The sequence below is a fragment of the Durio zibethinus genome, chromosome 10, assembly GCF_047325235.1.
Source record: "Durio zibethinus cultivar Kanyao isolate XHJ-2024 chromosome 10, ASM4732523v1, whole genome shotgun sequence".
NCBI classification, from domain to species: Eukaryota; Viridiplantae; Streptophyta; class Magnoliopsida; order Malvales; family Malvaceae; genus Durio; species Durio zibethinus.
In genome coordinates, this window is record NC_143171.1 from 4,824,292 (window position 1) to 4,836,495 (window position 12,204).

Genomic DNA, 12,204 nt, shown 5'->3' on the forward strand with positions numbered 1-12,204 from the left:
AACCAAAAAAATCCCTTAAACACATTTCTATCATACCATTGGTTTCTTTATCCCTATCGTCACCACCGACCTTCAACAAATCAATGATGTGTACCTCTCTTTCTACCGATAAGTTTTTTTTTTAGTTTAATGTATTATTTATAATATTCGATAGAGATTTTTTTTTTCGACTCCTTAATATTTACATATGAGTTTATATATTTTCATTAACTTCACCGTAAGCATAGTCGTTCAAGCACTTTTCATTGAATGTATGTTGTTTGTATGTAGCACATCTTAAATATTATGATTTGCTGAACCTTATTGTTTGATTTTTTTTGTTGAATGGTATTGTATGATATTGGGAGGTTGAATCATATGCTGAATGGTTTGTTGAACCTTGTTGTATGATATTGTATTGTTGAATGGTATTGTATGATATTGGGGGGCTGAATCATATGCTGAATGGTTTGCTGAACCTTGTTGTCTGATATTATTTTGCTGAATGGTTTTGTATGATATTGGAGGCCTGAATCGTATGTTGAATGGTTTACTAAATGGTGTTTCAGAGTGATTTGCTAAAGGGTGTGTCTGAGCACATTGCCGATTGGTGTGCTGAATGTTGTTTTTGTACGTAGTATGATATTGGTTATATTTAATAATGTACAGTGTTAAATTTAGACCATCATATTGTGTAATACGTATAATTATTATCAACATTACAGGTATCATGGACTCTGAACAACATCATTTTCCTTCTAATGAACATGTACAAGATACAGTTGTAGGCTAAAAAAAAAGCCCAAATAAATAAATTAAAGTGAGTGACACAAAAATTCATGTTGACTTCAATCAAAGTGGGTAGCCTGTGTCTGAAAGAGCTACTAAGATGGCTACTCATATTGGAGCCGTTGTAAGATTTCCATTACGTACACTGATTGACAACGAGTTCCTAATGATCTAAAGGATGAGATATGGCAGTCGGTTATGGTATGTTTATTCAACTATTTCGTAAAATTTGTTAACTGATCATTTAATTGAAATTCAATGTATTCATACTAATTGTGTTAACATATTTAGGAACGGTTCAACGTCCCAATTGACTATAAAAAGATTGTATTGCAATCTGCTAAAAAAATGTTCAAAGACTTTAAAAGCAAATTCATAACCCAATATATTTTATCGCTGGCTGGTGAAGGTGATGTATTAGTTGTTCTACCTGCAGCATATGCAGATGTGATCAGTGTTGAAAATTGGATAAATTTTGTACAATATTGGCTTTCAAAAGATTTCTCAATACGCAAACTCATTACCAAAAAAATTATTTGTAAGTCTTTATACAATATAGCCTTTGATCTTCATATGTGATTGACATAATTTCTTGATTTTGTAGAAAATCAAATAATAGTAACGGGACATTCAGGCCAAACAACAATATCATCATCGAACAACGAGAAAGGGATATGCAAATGTGAAGTATGAGCTTGTATGTATTCGTACACTTGTTTTATACTTATTAATGAATATTTATGAACATTCATTTTATACATTTTGATTCTTTTATTATAGTAATTTAATAAGAATTAGCGAGCTCTGGCATTGAAGTTTTCATACGGGATGTCTGGAAACAAAGACATCTACAGAAAGATGGATCCTTTGCAGATGAAGTAACCGAGAAAATGGCAAAAAAGATTGTATGTATAACTACTTTTTTAATATAATGTATGGTTGGCATTGTGGTTGTATGCATGAGTGTATACTAGCTTGTATAGATTTATTGTTACAGTCCATCTTATTATTGTCTTTCAAGATGATTATGCTGCCAAAGTCTAATCTGGTGAATTGGTAACCCAGTATGGTGAATATCCTTCGTCTTTAGCATTAAGTGCTAATGAAAGGCCTGGTCGAGTTTGTAAAGTTGGTAAATTTATCTTGCCATCAAAGTTTTTTGGTAATCAATAAAAAACTCCGCGAATGAGAAATGCACAATATGAAGCAATCATTAAGCAACAACAGCAACGAATTGATGACCAGGAGCAATGCCTCAATGAGCAACAGCAAAGACTTGTTGCTTTGGAGTCCATGTTGGCAGGAATACAGCATAACATGCCAGTACACCAGTCTGACAGCATTGTCCCCTTAGGAGAAGCTTCCGTTGCAAGTAAAGAAACGAACCCATCTTCCGCTACCACCTAAGAAGTATGATACTGTTTATAATTTTAATATTAATTTGTTTATTATATTGATTGATTTGGTTTTAATACTTATATTTTATTAAATATTGTAGCAGGATGTTTGGACTCACAGTATGACCCTTGCTCAGGTTTTCATGGATGAGTTATCTAAATATTCGCTGGAACATTTTTTCAAAGGAAACTTCATAACCATTGAGTCAGAGGAATGGTTATTTGATAAACCATCATTTTCTTTCATTGGTGTGGAAAAGGTTAAAGATTTTTGTGAACTGGATAAATTATCAGCTGCTGAAATCGTTGCTTATATGGGGTTAGCTTATAAATATAAATATGCACATACAATATATAGTAATCTATATGATGTTGTAATACTAGCTAGCAGTGTTGATTGTTATCATGCAGCTTCCTATATAAAGAGCTCAAGAGAAGACAGTTGACCAATAGATTTAGATTTATTGACCCCAATTTTATTAGTGAGCAAAGTGGAATAGTCGCTTATCGTGCTAATCATGTAATCCTATGCATGAAAACACCGGCTGATTATTATTTGCTCTCGTATAATGCATAGTAAGTTATATTCCAACCTTACCCAAATCTAATCTGATGTGTAATCTGAGTATATTATTATTATTATTTTGCAATCATCATTGGGTGCTTATTGTGATTGACACCAAATCCTTAACATCATCCTTACTTAATTCAGTTAATCTAACGGCGATGCCTAACACTGATATTCAAACTTTTATAAAGAGGTATTACATTTTATTATAATATATATCTTTTATTTCTTCATAAGTAATTTTATTTATTATTAAGTAATCTTTTTTCTTTTTAATTTAGGGTAATATCTGCATTCAATAAGAAGATAAAGAAACCGAAATGGGTGTCATTACTGGTTAATGTGAAATATATTCTTTTATGCTGAGTTTGTATAGATAAATATTTTCTAAACCCACTCAATTTAATTTTCAGGTACCTCATCATCCGGTATTACTGAATGTGGATATTATGTCCTTCGTTTTATGCAGGAGATAGTGTTACATGATTTTATTATCACACCATTCAAGGTTAGTATAAATTTTATAAACTTGTTATATCTTCAAAAAAATAAAAAGGTATATTATGTTCTCATTTCTTAGCATTTACTTTTGATATTTTTTTTTAGTGAGAGAGTAAAGAAAACTTTACAGAAGAGGAACTGGATGAAATCTATAAAGAATAGTGTGATTATGTATTATCATTTATCAATGTTGATAAACCTTCAGGTTAGACATTGTTGGTTGGATGTAAATATATAAGGAACAAAATGTTATAATGTTTTAAACATGCCATGTTGAATGTAAACTTTAAGTTTGTACATTGGGGTATTGTTTTAATATTATTGTTATACTTAATATGAATACAATGTGTACTTAATAAATGATTGAGTACAATTATTTTAGAAAAGTATATTAATATAACAACGTTATCAGTTTTAATTTCGGATGTGTGGTCAATTTATTAAAATACAACAATTTTTATTATGTAATCTCTAAAATATAATTCGTAGTATCACATATAAAAATCAAATGTTTTCTGGGCATTAATATACAATTGACAACAAACGTTTTTTGGACATAAATCTATAACTGACTTGACATATACAATATCAAATATGTTTCTTTGATGGGATTATTGAAGGCATTTTTAGCAAGAAAATGCCTTGAATTATCTCTAACAAAAAATTTTGAAGGCGTTTTTAACCAAAACTGCCCTCAATAATCACCCCAAAAATTAATTATGTGGAATATTAAAGGCATTTTGAAAAAAAAAATGGCTTCAAGAATCCATCACGCCTTTTTTGTATGGATTATTGAAGGTGTTTTAAAAAAACACATTCAATAATACCAACTAAAAATTAATCGAATGGATTATGAAGGACGTTTTCCTACAGGTAACGCCTTGAATAATCCCTAACAAAATGTTATTGAAGGCGTTTTTAGATATAACTGCCTTCAATAATCCGACCATCAAAATTTATCATATGAAATATTAATAGCATTTTTTATCAAAACCATCTTCAATAATTTCACCAAAAATTTATTGTGTGAAATATTAAAGGCGTTTTGGGCAAAAAATGCCTTGAAGAATCCGTCGAGTCTTTTTTCTATAAATTATTGAAGACATTTTACAAAAATACCTTCAATAATACCAATTAAAAATTAATCGAATGGATTATGAAGAGCGTTTTCCTACGGGTAATGCCTGAATAATTCCTGACAAAATTTTATTGAAAGCATTTTTGGATATAACTACTTTCAATAATTCGACCATTAAATTTTATTGTCTGAAATATTAAAGGCATTTTGAGTGAAAAACGCTTTCAAGCATCCATTCAAACTTTAGTCTATGGATTATTATGGCATTTTTGACAAAAATCGCCTTTAATAATCATAACAAAAATTTATTGATTGGAGTATAGAAGGCGAATTCGACCAAAAACGCCTTTAAGAATCAGCTCCATATTTTTTCTATAGATTATTAAAGGCATTTTTCGCAGAAAAACGCCTTCAATATTCTCTGCAAAATTTTTTAAAATAATTGGTGAAAGTGTTTTTGCCAAGAAAACGTCTACAATAATCAATTATAAATAATCTCTGTAAAAACTCAAAAAGGCTAAAGAGAGGGATCGAACTTATAATCTTATGGTTATCGTCCATACGATCCAAACATTTTGATATGATATTTATTGAATACATTTTTTTAACAAAAACGACCTCAATAAGCTTGTGAAATTTTTTGATCCAATTATTAAAAGTGTTTCTTGTAGAAAACACCTTCAATAATCTCATACAATTTTTTATTAGGTGATTATTAAATGCGTTGTCTATCAAAAACACACTTTTAGTATTCACTGAAATTTTTAAAGTATGATTATTCAAGGCGTTTCAATTAAGAAACGTCGCTGATCTTAAGTCTTGAGTGACGTTTATAAGTAACAACGCCGCTATTTGAATATTTAGTAGCGTTTTGATAATAAATGTTTTAAATTTTATAAAAATACGAAAACTAACGACATTTATAAGTAAATGACCGCTATAAAACTGTCACTAATATACTATTTTCTTATAGTGTAATATGAAGAAAGCAGAGACAAAACAAGTTCATAAAGAAATTTACAACAGTGGGCAGATTGATTTACGTCTGATATAAAAACTTACCATGAAAATTTGGTTTAGCCCATATCTAAAGGCTCTTACTCAACACCCACCAGTCCACCCTCATGAAAATGCAAATTCCCAACTTTTATCACTGGATTTGGCTTTAAACAAAGGCTTTTTATTGTTTATTATATATAAGGTTTGAGAGCAAATTTTGAGATATGCTTCAGACGATATTATTGAGGAAAAGACTGATTTACCTGCTGATGCATGGGGAAGAAGAAACCACCTATTTCTCTAGCTCCTCCAGGAAGCTGAACATTGTTAGGCACAACATACAAGACAGGAATAAGGTTCAGATAAATTTAACTGCAAGAGATGAAGGATTCCTTACTTACACTTGGCAAATGAGCTAACAAGCTATTCCCCAATCTACCTGTTTCCATATACTCTTTCCCTCCTAATATTGTGTATAAATATATCATTGTTGAATCTACTAATTGTCCCAAGTTTCATTTAAGTCTCTGCAACATGGGCAATTCCATGAGTAATTTCTTGGGAAGAGGTATGTTATCTTGTTTCTCATGCTGATTTCTATGGAAAAGGAAAAATGAAAAACACCCCATTCATTTTCCATGCCGGCCTGAACTTTTTTTTTCTTTTTTGTGTACGATAGGGGTGCCATCTACAAAGATGGTAAGCTTTGTGTTTAAATCACTTCATGAACAGTTCACAGAATCGGAAATCAAAGACTTCGACGATTTCCATGCTGCTATCCTTGAGATCTTGAAGTAAGAATTCCTAATTCATCAACAAGTTTGTAGAATTGAAGTCATAGTAAAAAATTTTCGGTTTCCCTTTGCAGATGAAATTGCCTATGTAGATGTTGCATAAATTCATAACTATCGAGTACCATTGATTATTTCATTATATCGATTTTTTTCAATAAAGAACTGTAAAACGTCTCAAACTTAAAATTGATTGAAGCTTTTTACAACCAATAAAGGGTTATGCTTCTTTCATCAGATTGATGAATAAAATTTTTCTCATATGTGGTTGGCTGAATTTCCAATTTTTCATTTTTCTCATCCAAAACAAATAGCTAGAAGCAAGAAAATATAAGATATTGATCTCACCAAAAACCAATGTGTAGCCCACTCAACCAAAGAAGATAGGAAAAAAAAAACTACCCAAAAAAGAGAGAAATATACAATGGGTAACCTACAGCTAAAACAAATAATCACACCAGAACAAAGATACCATCATACCCACAAAGAGAAAACAAGCTAAAAATTTAGGGTAGGAGTAGGGAAAGGCATTGTCAAATGCTAATTATCTCTATTTGTTTTTGGTAAATTTTTATTATTTGATGAGATCTGAATATTAGTTTTGACAATCTTCCATTGATTGTAGTGTTATTAACTCAGCATTGCCTGGTAAACATTGTGATACTCCTGCTCGTAGTGAAGTAGAGGTCAGTCTATTTTGACTTGAAATTTCATGTACTATCTCTCCTCAACTTATCTTGTAATATCAATAACATCAAAATTGTTGATGCAGAAATGTTTTGAAGAATGGAAAAACGAACAAGAGCCAGCTAAAAAGAAGGAAGTGTTTATTCAATTTATTAAGAAAATAAAGCTCAGCAAGCTGGATAACACTACTATTATGACTGGAATAATAACCCCTCCAGCAGCCATGGCGGCTAAGAAAGCAGGAGAAATTTTGCCTCAACTGAGTTTGATTAAGGGTATTCCTGATGTTGTTTTTGTTCCATCAGTGACCGTGATTGCCCTTGTCATTTCCAAACTCTCTAGAAGGCTTTACATGCGAAGCGTTAAGTCCCAAACCAGCCAATCCAGGTCTTTTGATGGGGATAAGATCAAAGACCATGAACCCCCATCAAAAGGCCTTGAACCCCCATCAAAAGCGCCTGTGGCAGAGGAAATCACACCTCCTTGTCCTCCAAATTGAAAAAAAAAAAAAAAAAAGAAAGAAGAAACTTGTGATTCTTCCAGTCAAGCTCATACAACAATATAAAAAAATGTTGATTTCCCAGGTTTTATACTATAAATTTGTAATTTACATCAGTTGGCACCCTGAACAATAGCATGCATGTAGGCGTAATGTTATCCAATAAGTCAACTATTGGCTGAAAAGAGCTTTTCATTTCAAAAAGCGTCTTGATTGCCTCAGATGCTGACGAAGCTTGTTTTCACATAAATAAATATATATAAATCTAATGATTTTTTTTCTACAGTAAAATACTATAGCAGCAGCGCAGTTTTCCTCGTGTGCTGCTAAATTTTTTGGCCAGGGATTTCGGTTGAGAATCTTTTACCAACCAAAGGGGTTTGGCAAACACCCTACATTTTGACTTTTTTTTACTTTGTAGTCACAGACTACAGAATCCATCGATTAAACTCAGTACGACAGAAATCCTTGAATCTCACGATCCAAAGGTACATTCTTTTTCTACTGCTCCTTAAAACCAGCAAACAATTTGCATTTCATCTCATTTTCAAACTTCATTGGAATTTTTTTTTTCCTTATAAAATCTCAGTGGTATATTATACAATTAATCCTTTCTTGTTTAAAACTTTACCTTTCACTCCTCAGATCTAAACGTGAAATTTTAAAATTGGATTTTCAATTCCTAATCAATAACAAATTGATTGAGAGACTGGGGATTGGCACATCACCAAACTCAAGTAATATTCCCATACAGACCGAAAGCCATACTTTGAATATCGCAGAGCATCTAAACTGACCGAGTATGTTCCAATCAGGGTGAGAAGTGCATGTACAGATCATCCTTGAAACATGAAACAAGAAGATAAGTGGAAAACACTGAGCATTTACAGAAACAAGATCCTAACTTAATAAATTTAGCTAACCTGAGGATCTTCGACTCCACCTACCACCGCCTGATTTTCTTTTCCCTCTTTTCCTTTTGTTATTAGGGCCCTTTGACTTGGAAGTTAGAGATGACTTCACATTTGGTTGAACAGAAGGGTTCGTAGGAAGGTCATCTCCAAGAGCAAGAACAGTAGATACGGGCTTAGGCTTTTTAACTAGTATCTGCAGCTCTCCTTCCTTCTAAGTTAAACCACTTTGAAAATTACGCAACTCTTCCTTGGCAGCCTGGTTATGTATCAAAATATCATCCTCAGTCTGCAGATATAATGAAGGTCAGTTGCATTGTAAACTGAAAACAAGATGGTCGAAATGCATATTTGGAATCTAATACTAGCTAATATTCACAACATCTTTCATAAAACAATTAAAAAAGAATCCTGATTACAGAAAAACAGAGATCATAGAATAGTGTGAAATATTAAGCAAACAAGTAAAGAGGGAATAACAAGAAGAAAAAGGAAAGGCAAGGAGGAGAACATTTTTCTCATTTCATATTAGATATGCAAGCGAAAAACCTTTTTTCCTAGTGATTAGTCATAGTTAAACAAAACTAACATTTTAGCAGGATCAGCATTAGCAGAAGCAAAGAATAAAACCAAAATCTAATTACAAGTAAATCCTTTGTTATTGTCTGCTATGGCCATAAGCAATAGCAAAGGATTAAAGTGTAAAACTTAAAAGAAGAGAAGAATTGTTAGCAATAGAAAATGATAGAGAAGAAAAAACTTAAAAGACAAAGAGGAATAAAATGTCAAAAAAGGAGAACTCACATTTTCATAAGAAATCCCTGCAAGATGCTGACCTGTGCCCTCAATCATATCATGGAAAGGTGTCACCTCTCCATGACTTGAAACTGCAGTTCCAAGCATAAAAATATCTCCCATGTTACACTCAGATAGATGCTGGGATGAAGTATATTGAGATCTAATTGGTATTCTATCTCCACTCACCAGTTAATGCATCGCATGGCACAACTGAACTCAACATATTAATGGAAGAGAACTTTCGCGGAGTTTCATTTAACACCTTGTCAACTCAGCTCTTTAGTTTGCGAACTTGTGACTGAACCAGATCAATCTTTCTAAGGATCTGTTCTGACCAAGCATCACGGTCTCTGAATTCAAGACATGACAATCCATTATTAAACCCAAAGTCATCATTACTGTTGACCGCTTTGGTTCCTGCAGAAATTATCACGTAAGAAAATGAAGAAAATCGCAAGCAGTGGAGGGAGAAAGTCAATTTTTTCAAACACATATCAAACAGGGTTATTTGTTGAACCATACTCTATTACCTACAAGCTACACAATCACCAAATCTGAGTCAAATATAATTGTTCTTACCTAAATTACCATTATAATCATCCAGAGCATCAGTAGCAACAACAGATTTCTTACTTTCTGGGAGCAAAGAAAATATACTTATTAGATTTGGACTTAGTGAATATATATTCCATAATGAATGATCATGAATTTCATACCATAATATGAGAAGAGGTTATGATGTGACATGTAAGACGCTAAATCAGCAGTATCTTCAACTCGTTTTCTTTTCCTCCTCTTCATTACTTTCTTTCTTTGAATTTGACAAGGAAAAGGTTGTGACTTCACATCAAGCCCTTCAAATGCGAACTTTTCATATTCAAACTTCTTTCTCTGATCATATTCCACAACTTCTCTATCATACGTCAATGCCTGAGACTTAAATTCCTTAAGCTGCAGCTCTAACCATTTACATCGCCACCTGAGGGGACGTATAAACCTCCTCCAATGATCCATCAACTTTCGCTTCCTGGAAAATTTAGGAAAAAGAAAAACAAACTAAATAATGCAACATGTAATGGGACATCAAATTTAGCAAAAATATAAACTTCATAAAATGGTAAGATAGTAACAGAGTTTATTCTTTACCAGTACTTTGCCAGCCAAAACAGTAGAAAAGATAACTCTATCAGCAAGCATCAATATGATTTTAATTAGTCAATTTGTGGTCAAATTTTAAAAATATCAGTAGAATAATAACCAAATGAGACCTGAAAATTATTCCAAACAAAAATTGTTCTTCACATAAAACCTCAGCAATTTCAAATTCCTAAAAGTGAAACTAGATTTTCAAAAAACAGGGCAGAAACCTTAATAGTTAGCAAAGCAGAGGAAGGATTAAGGATCAATCATCATTCATCACCACCCAGTCTACCCAGATAAGTTTATAAACTAAAACAAAAATAAAATAGTTCAAACTACAAAAAGAATACCTCATGTGAAACAATCCATCAAACACTGATCCCAACGGACTTCCACCACATAATGCCGATTCAACTTCAGCATCACTTATCGCTGAATCATTCTCACACCCAGACACTGTGCCACCAAAAGAACTCGATTTCTCAGTGACATCCTGACATTCAGCAACAGCCAACCTATCCACGCCAAAATTTGTGCATTCAGTTATGTTAATCTCCATATCCTCATTTCCTTTGGGTATCTTCACTCGTACTACTCCATACAATGTTTCTTCACCAAAGTTTTTGTCCTCACAATTACTTAAACAAAGCATACGCGTATCTTTGGAATCTTGAGGCAAGCTTCCATTTTCATTATTGTTCGAAATCACTTCCATCATTGTTTTGGACTTGCCTTTTGCTCAAGTCAGGGCCCATACTAATTACCATAAAGACTCCTTCAATTGATCATTAAAAGCCAGTTAATTACTAACTTCTGCAAAACATTACCATTTTAACGAAGAAAATTAATTATAAAAATAAACCGAAACAAGAAAATGGGTTATAGATGTTTTTTATAACCTTTGCTTAAAAGGTAAATATTCATCAAAGTTGCATAACATAAACAAGCTAATAATAAAAGGAAAAAATAAACAGTTTTTTCAACAAATGAAAGGTTAGAACAAAACCGAAGAAAAAAATATACTTTCGGTCAAAGGAGACAAGGAAAAATCAAACACTGCAGAAAAATGTTAAACACTCTCATAAAAGAAATGAAAAAATTTACAAATTGAAATCCAAATAAATTGCAAAACCCTAAACCTCAGACCAGGGAACAAGAGAAGAGGAAAAGAAGAACCTGTCATTCGAGTCTTTCCATCTTGAACTTAGTGGTGAACGAGAAAGCCAAGGTCACTCGCGGAAGAATGTTAGCGCCACCGATGACGAATATTCCCCTCTCGAATTTTTTTTGTTTGAAATTATCGAGGTTTTTGAAAATTGAAATCCCGAAAAAATATAATAAGAGCTAAATTTAATAACTCTAGTATTTGAACCATGAAAATATTAAAATTTATATTTTTTTTTATATTTTATTTAAAAATTATGTTTTATAATTTATATTATTAAAAAATATATAATATATTTTTTTAATTATATTAAATTTATACATAATTATTATTATAATTTAAATTATATTATTTTTATATATTATTATTGTATCATGTTCTATCATGTACTATAAATTACCAAATTTGTCTTTTATTTTTTTGATCTAATGGTAAAGAAAACTTAAAAAAAACATTAAAATTTAGGTTCAACCATATCTCTTCCTTCCTCTTTTCATGTAAAAGGGATTGTCTTCTTTTGAAAAAAAAAAAAAGAAAATAATTCGAGAGTGAAGATTACACATGTAATTGAGTCGAGTCGAGCCAATATAATAAGAAGTTCGAGTTTGAACTCAACTCTCAATTTGTTATTCGATACTCGATTCTAATTCGATCAAATTTTATTTTTCTAGTTTGAGTTTGATTCATAATCGAAATTAAATTATTCGAACTCGTTCGATTAAGCTCGATTAATATGTAAAAAAAAGTTCGATTTTTATATTCAATAAGAATTCGATTATTTATACTTAATAAGAGCTCGATTATTTATATTCAAGTTTGAATTCGATATATTTTATTAATTAAAATAAAAAAATTTAAATTAAGTTTGAGTAAGCTGACGAACTACTTGAGTAAAATATAAA

At 31.7% G+C, this 12,204-nt stretch overlaps 1 protein-coding gene and 1 pseudogene across 2 annotated transcripts; one reads left to right on the plus strand and one right to left on the minus strand.

Moving 5' to 3' along the window:
* The first annotated feature begins 5,584 nt into the window (after nt 1–5,584).
* LOC111293105 (uncharacterized) lies at nt 5,585–7,288 on the plus strand. The gene is made up of 4 exons (XM_022885847.2): nt 5,585–5,879; nt 5,991–6,105; nt 6,728–6,788; nt 6,875–7,288. The coding sequence occupies exons 1-4, from the start codon at nt 5,846–5,848 to the stop codon at nt 7,286–7,288; spliced, it is 624 nt and encodes a 207-aa protein (XP_022741582.2). The 5' UTR covers nt 5,585–5,845.
* Nucleotides 7,289–7,841: 553 nt separating this feature from the next.
* Nucleotides 7,842–11,465, minus strand: LOC111293104 (uncharacterized; annotated as a pseudogene). The gene is made up of 5 exons (XR_016345629.1): nt 10,488–11,465; nt 9,714–10,024; nt 9,577–9,633; nt 9,004–9,414; nt 7,842–8,488 (listed from the first exon to the last, which is right to left on the minus strand). The product of XR_016345629.1 is annotated as an uncharacterized LOC111293104 (transcript).
* Nucleotides 11,466–12,204: the final 739 nt, after the last annotated feature.

Excerpts from the sequence above, each read along its gene's own strand:
- LOC111293105 (XM_022885847.2), top strand. The coding sequence starts at position 5,846 with ATGGGCAATTCCATGAGTAATTTCTTGGGAAGAG. Across the intron at positions 6,106-6,727 it reads GCTATCCTTGAGATCTTGAA|TGTTATTAACTCAGCATTGC; the intron begins GTAAGAATTCCT and ends CATTGATTGTAG. Across the intron at positions 6,789-6,874 it reads CTGCTCGTAGTGAAGTAGAG|AAATGTTTTGAAGAATGGAA; the intron begins GTCAGTCTATTT and ends TTGTTGATGCAG.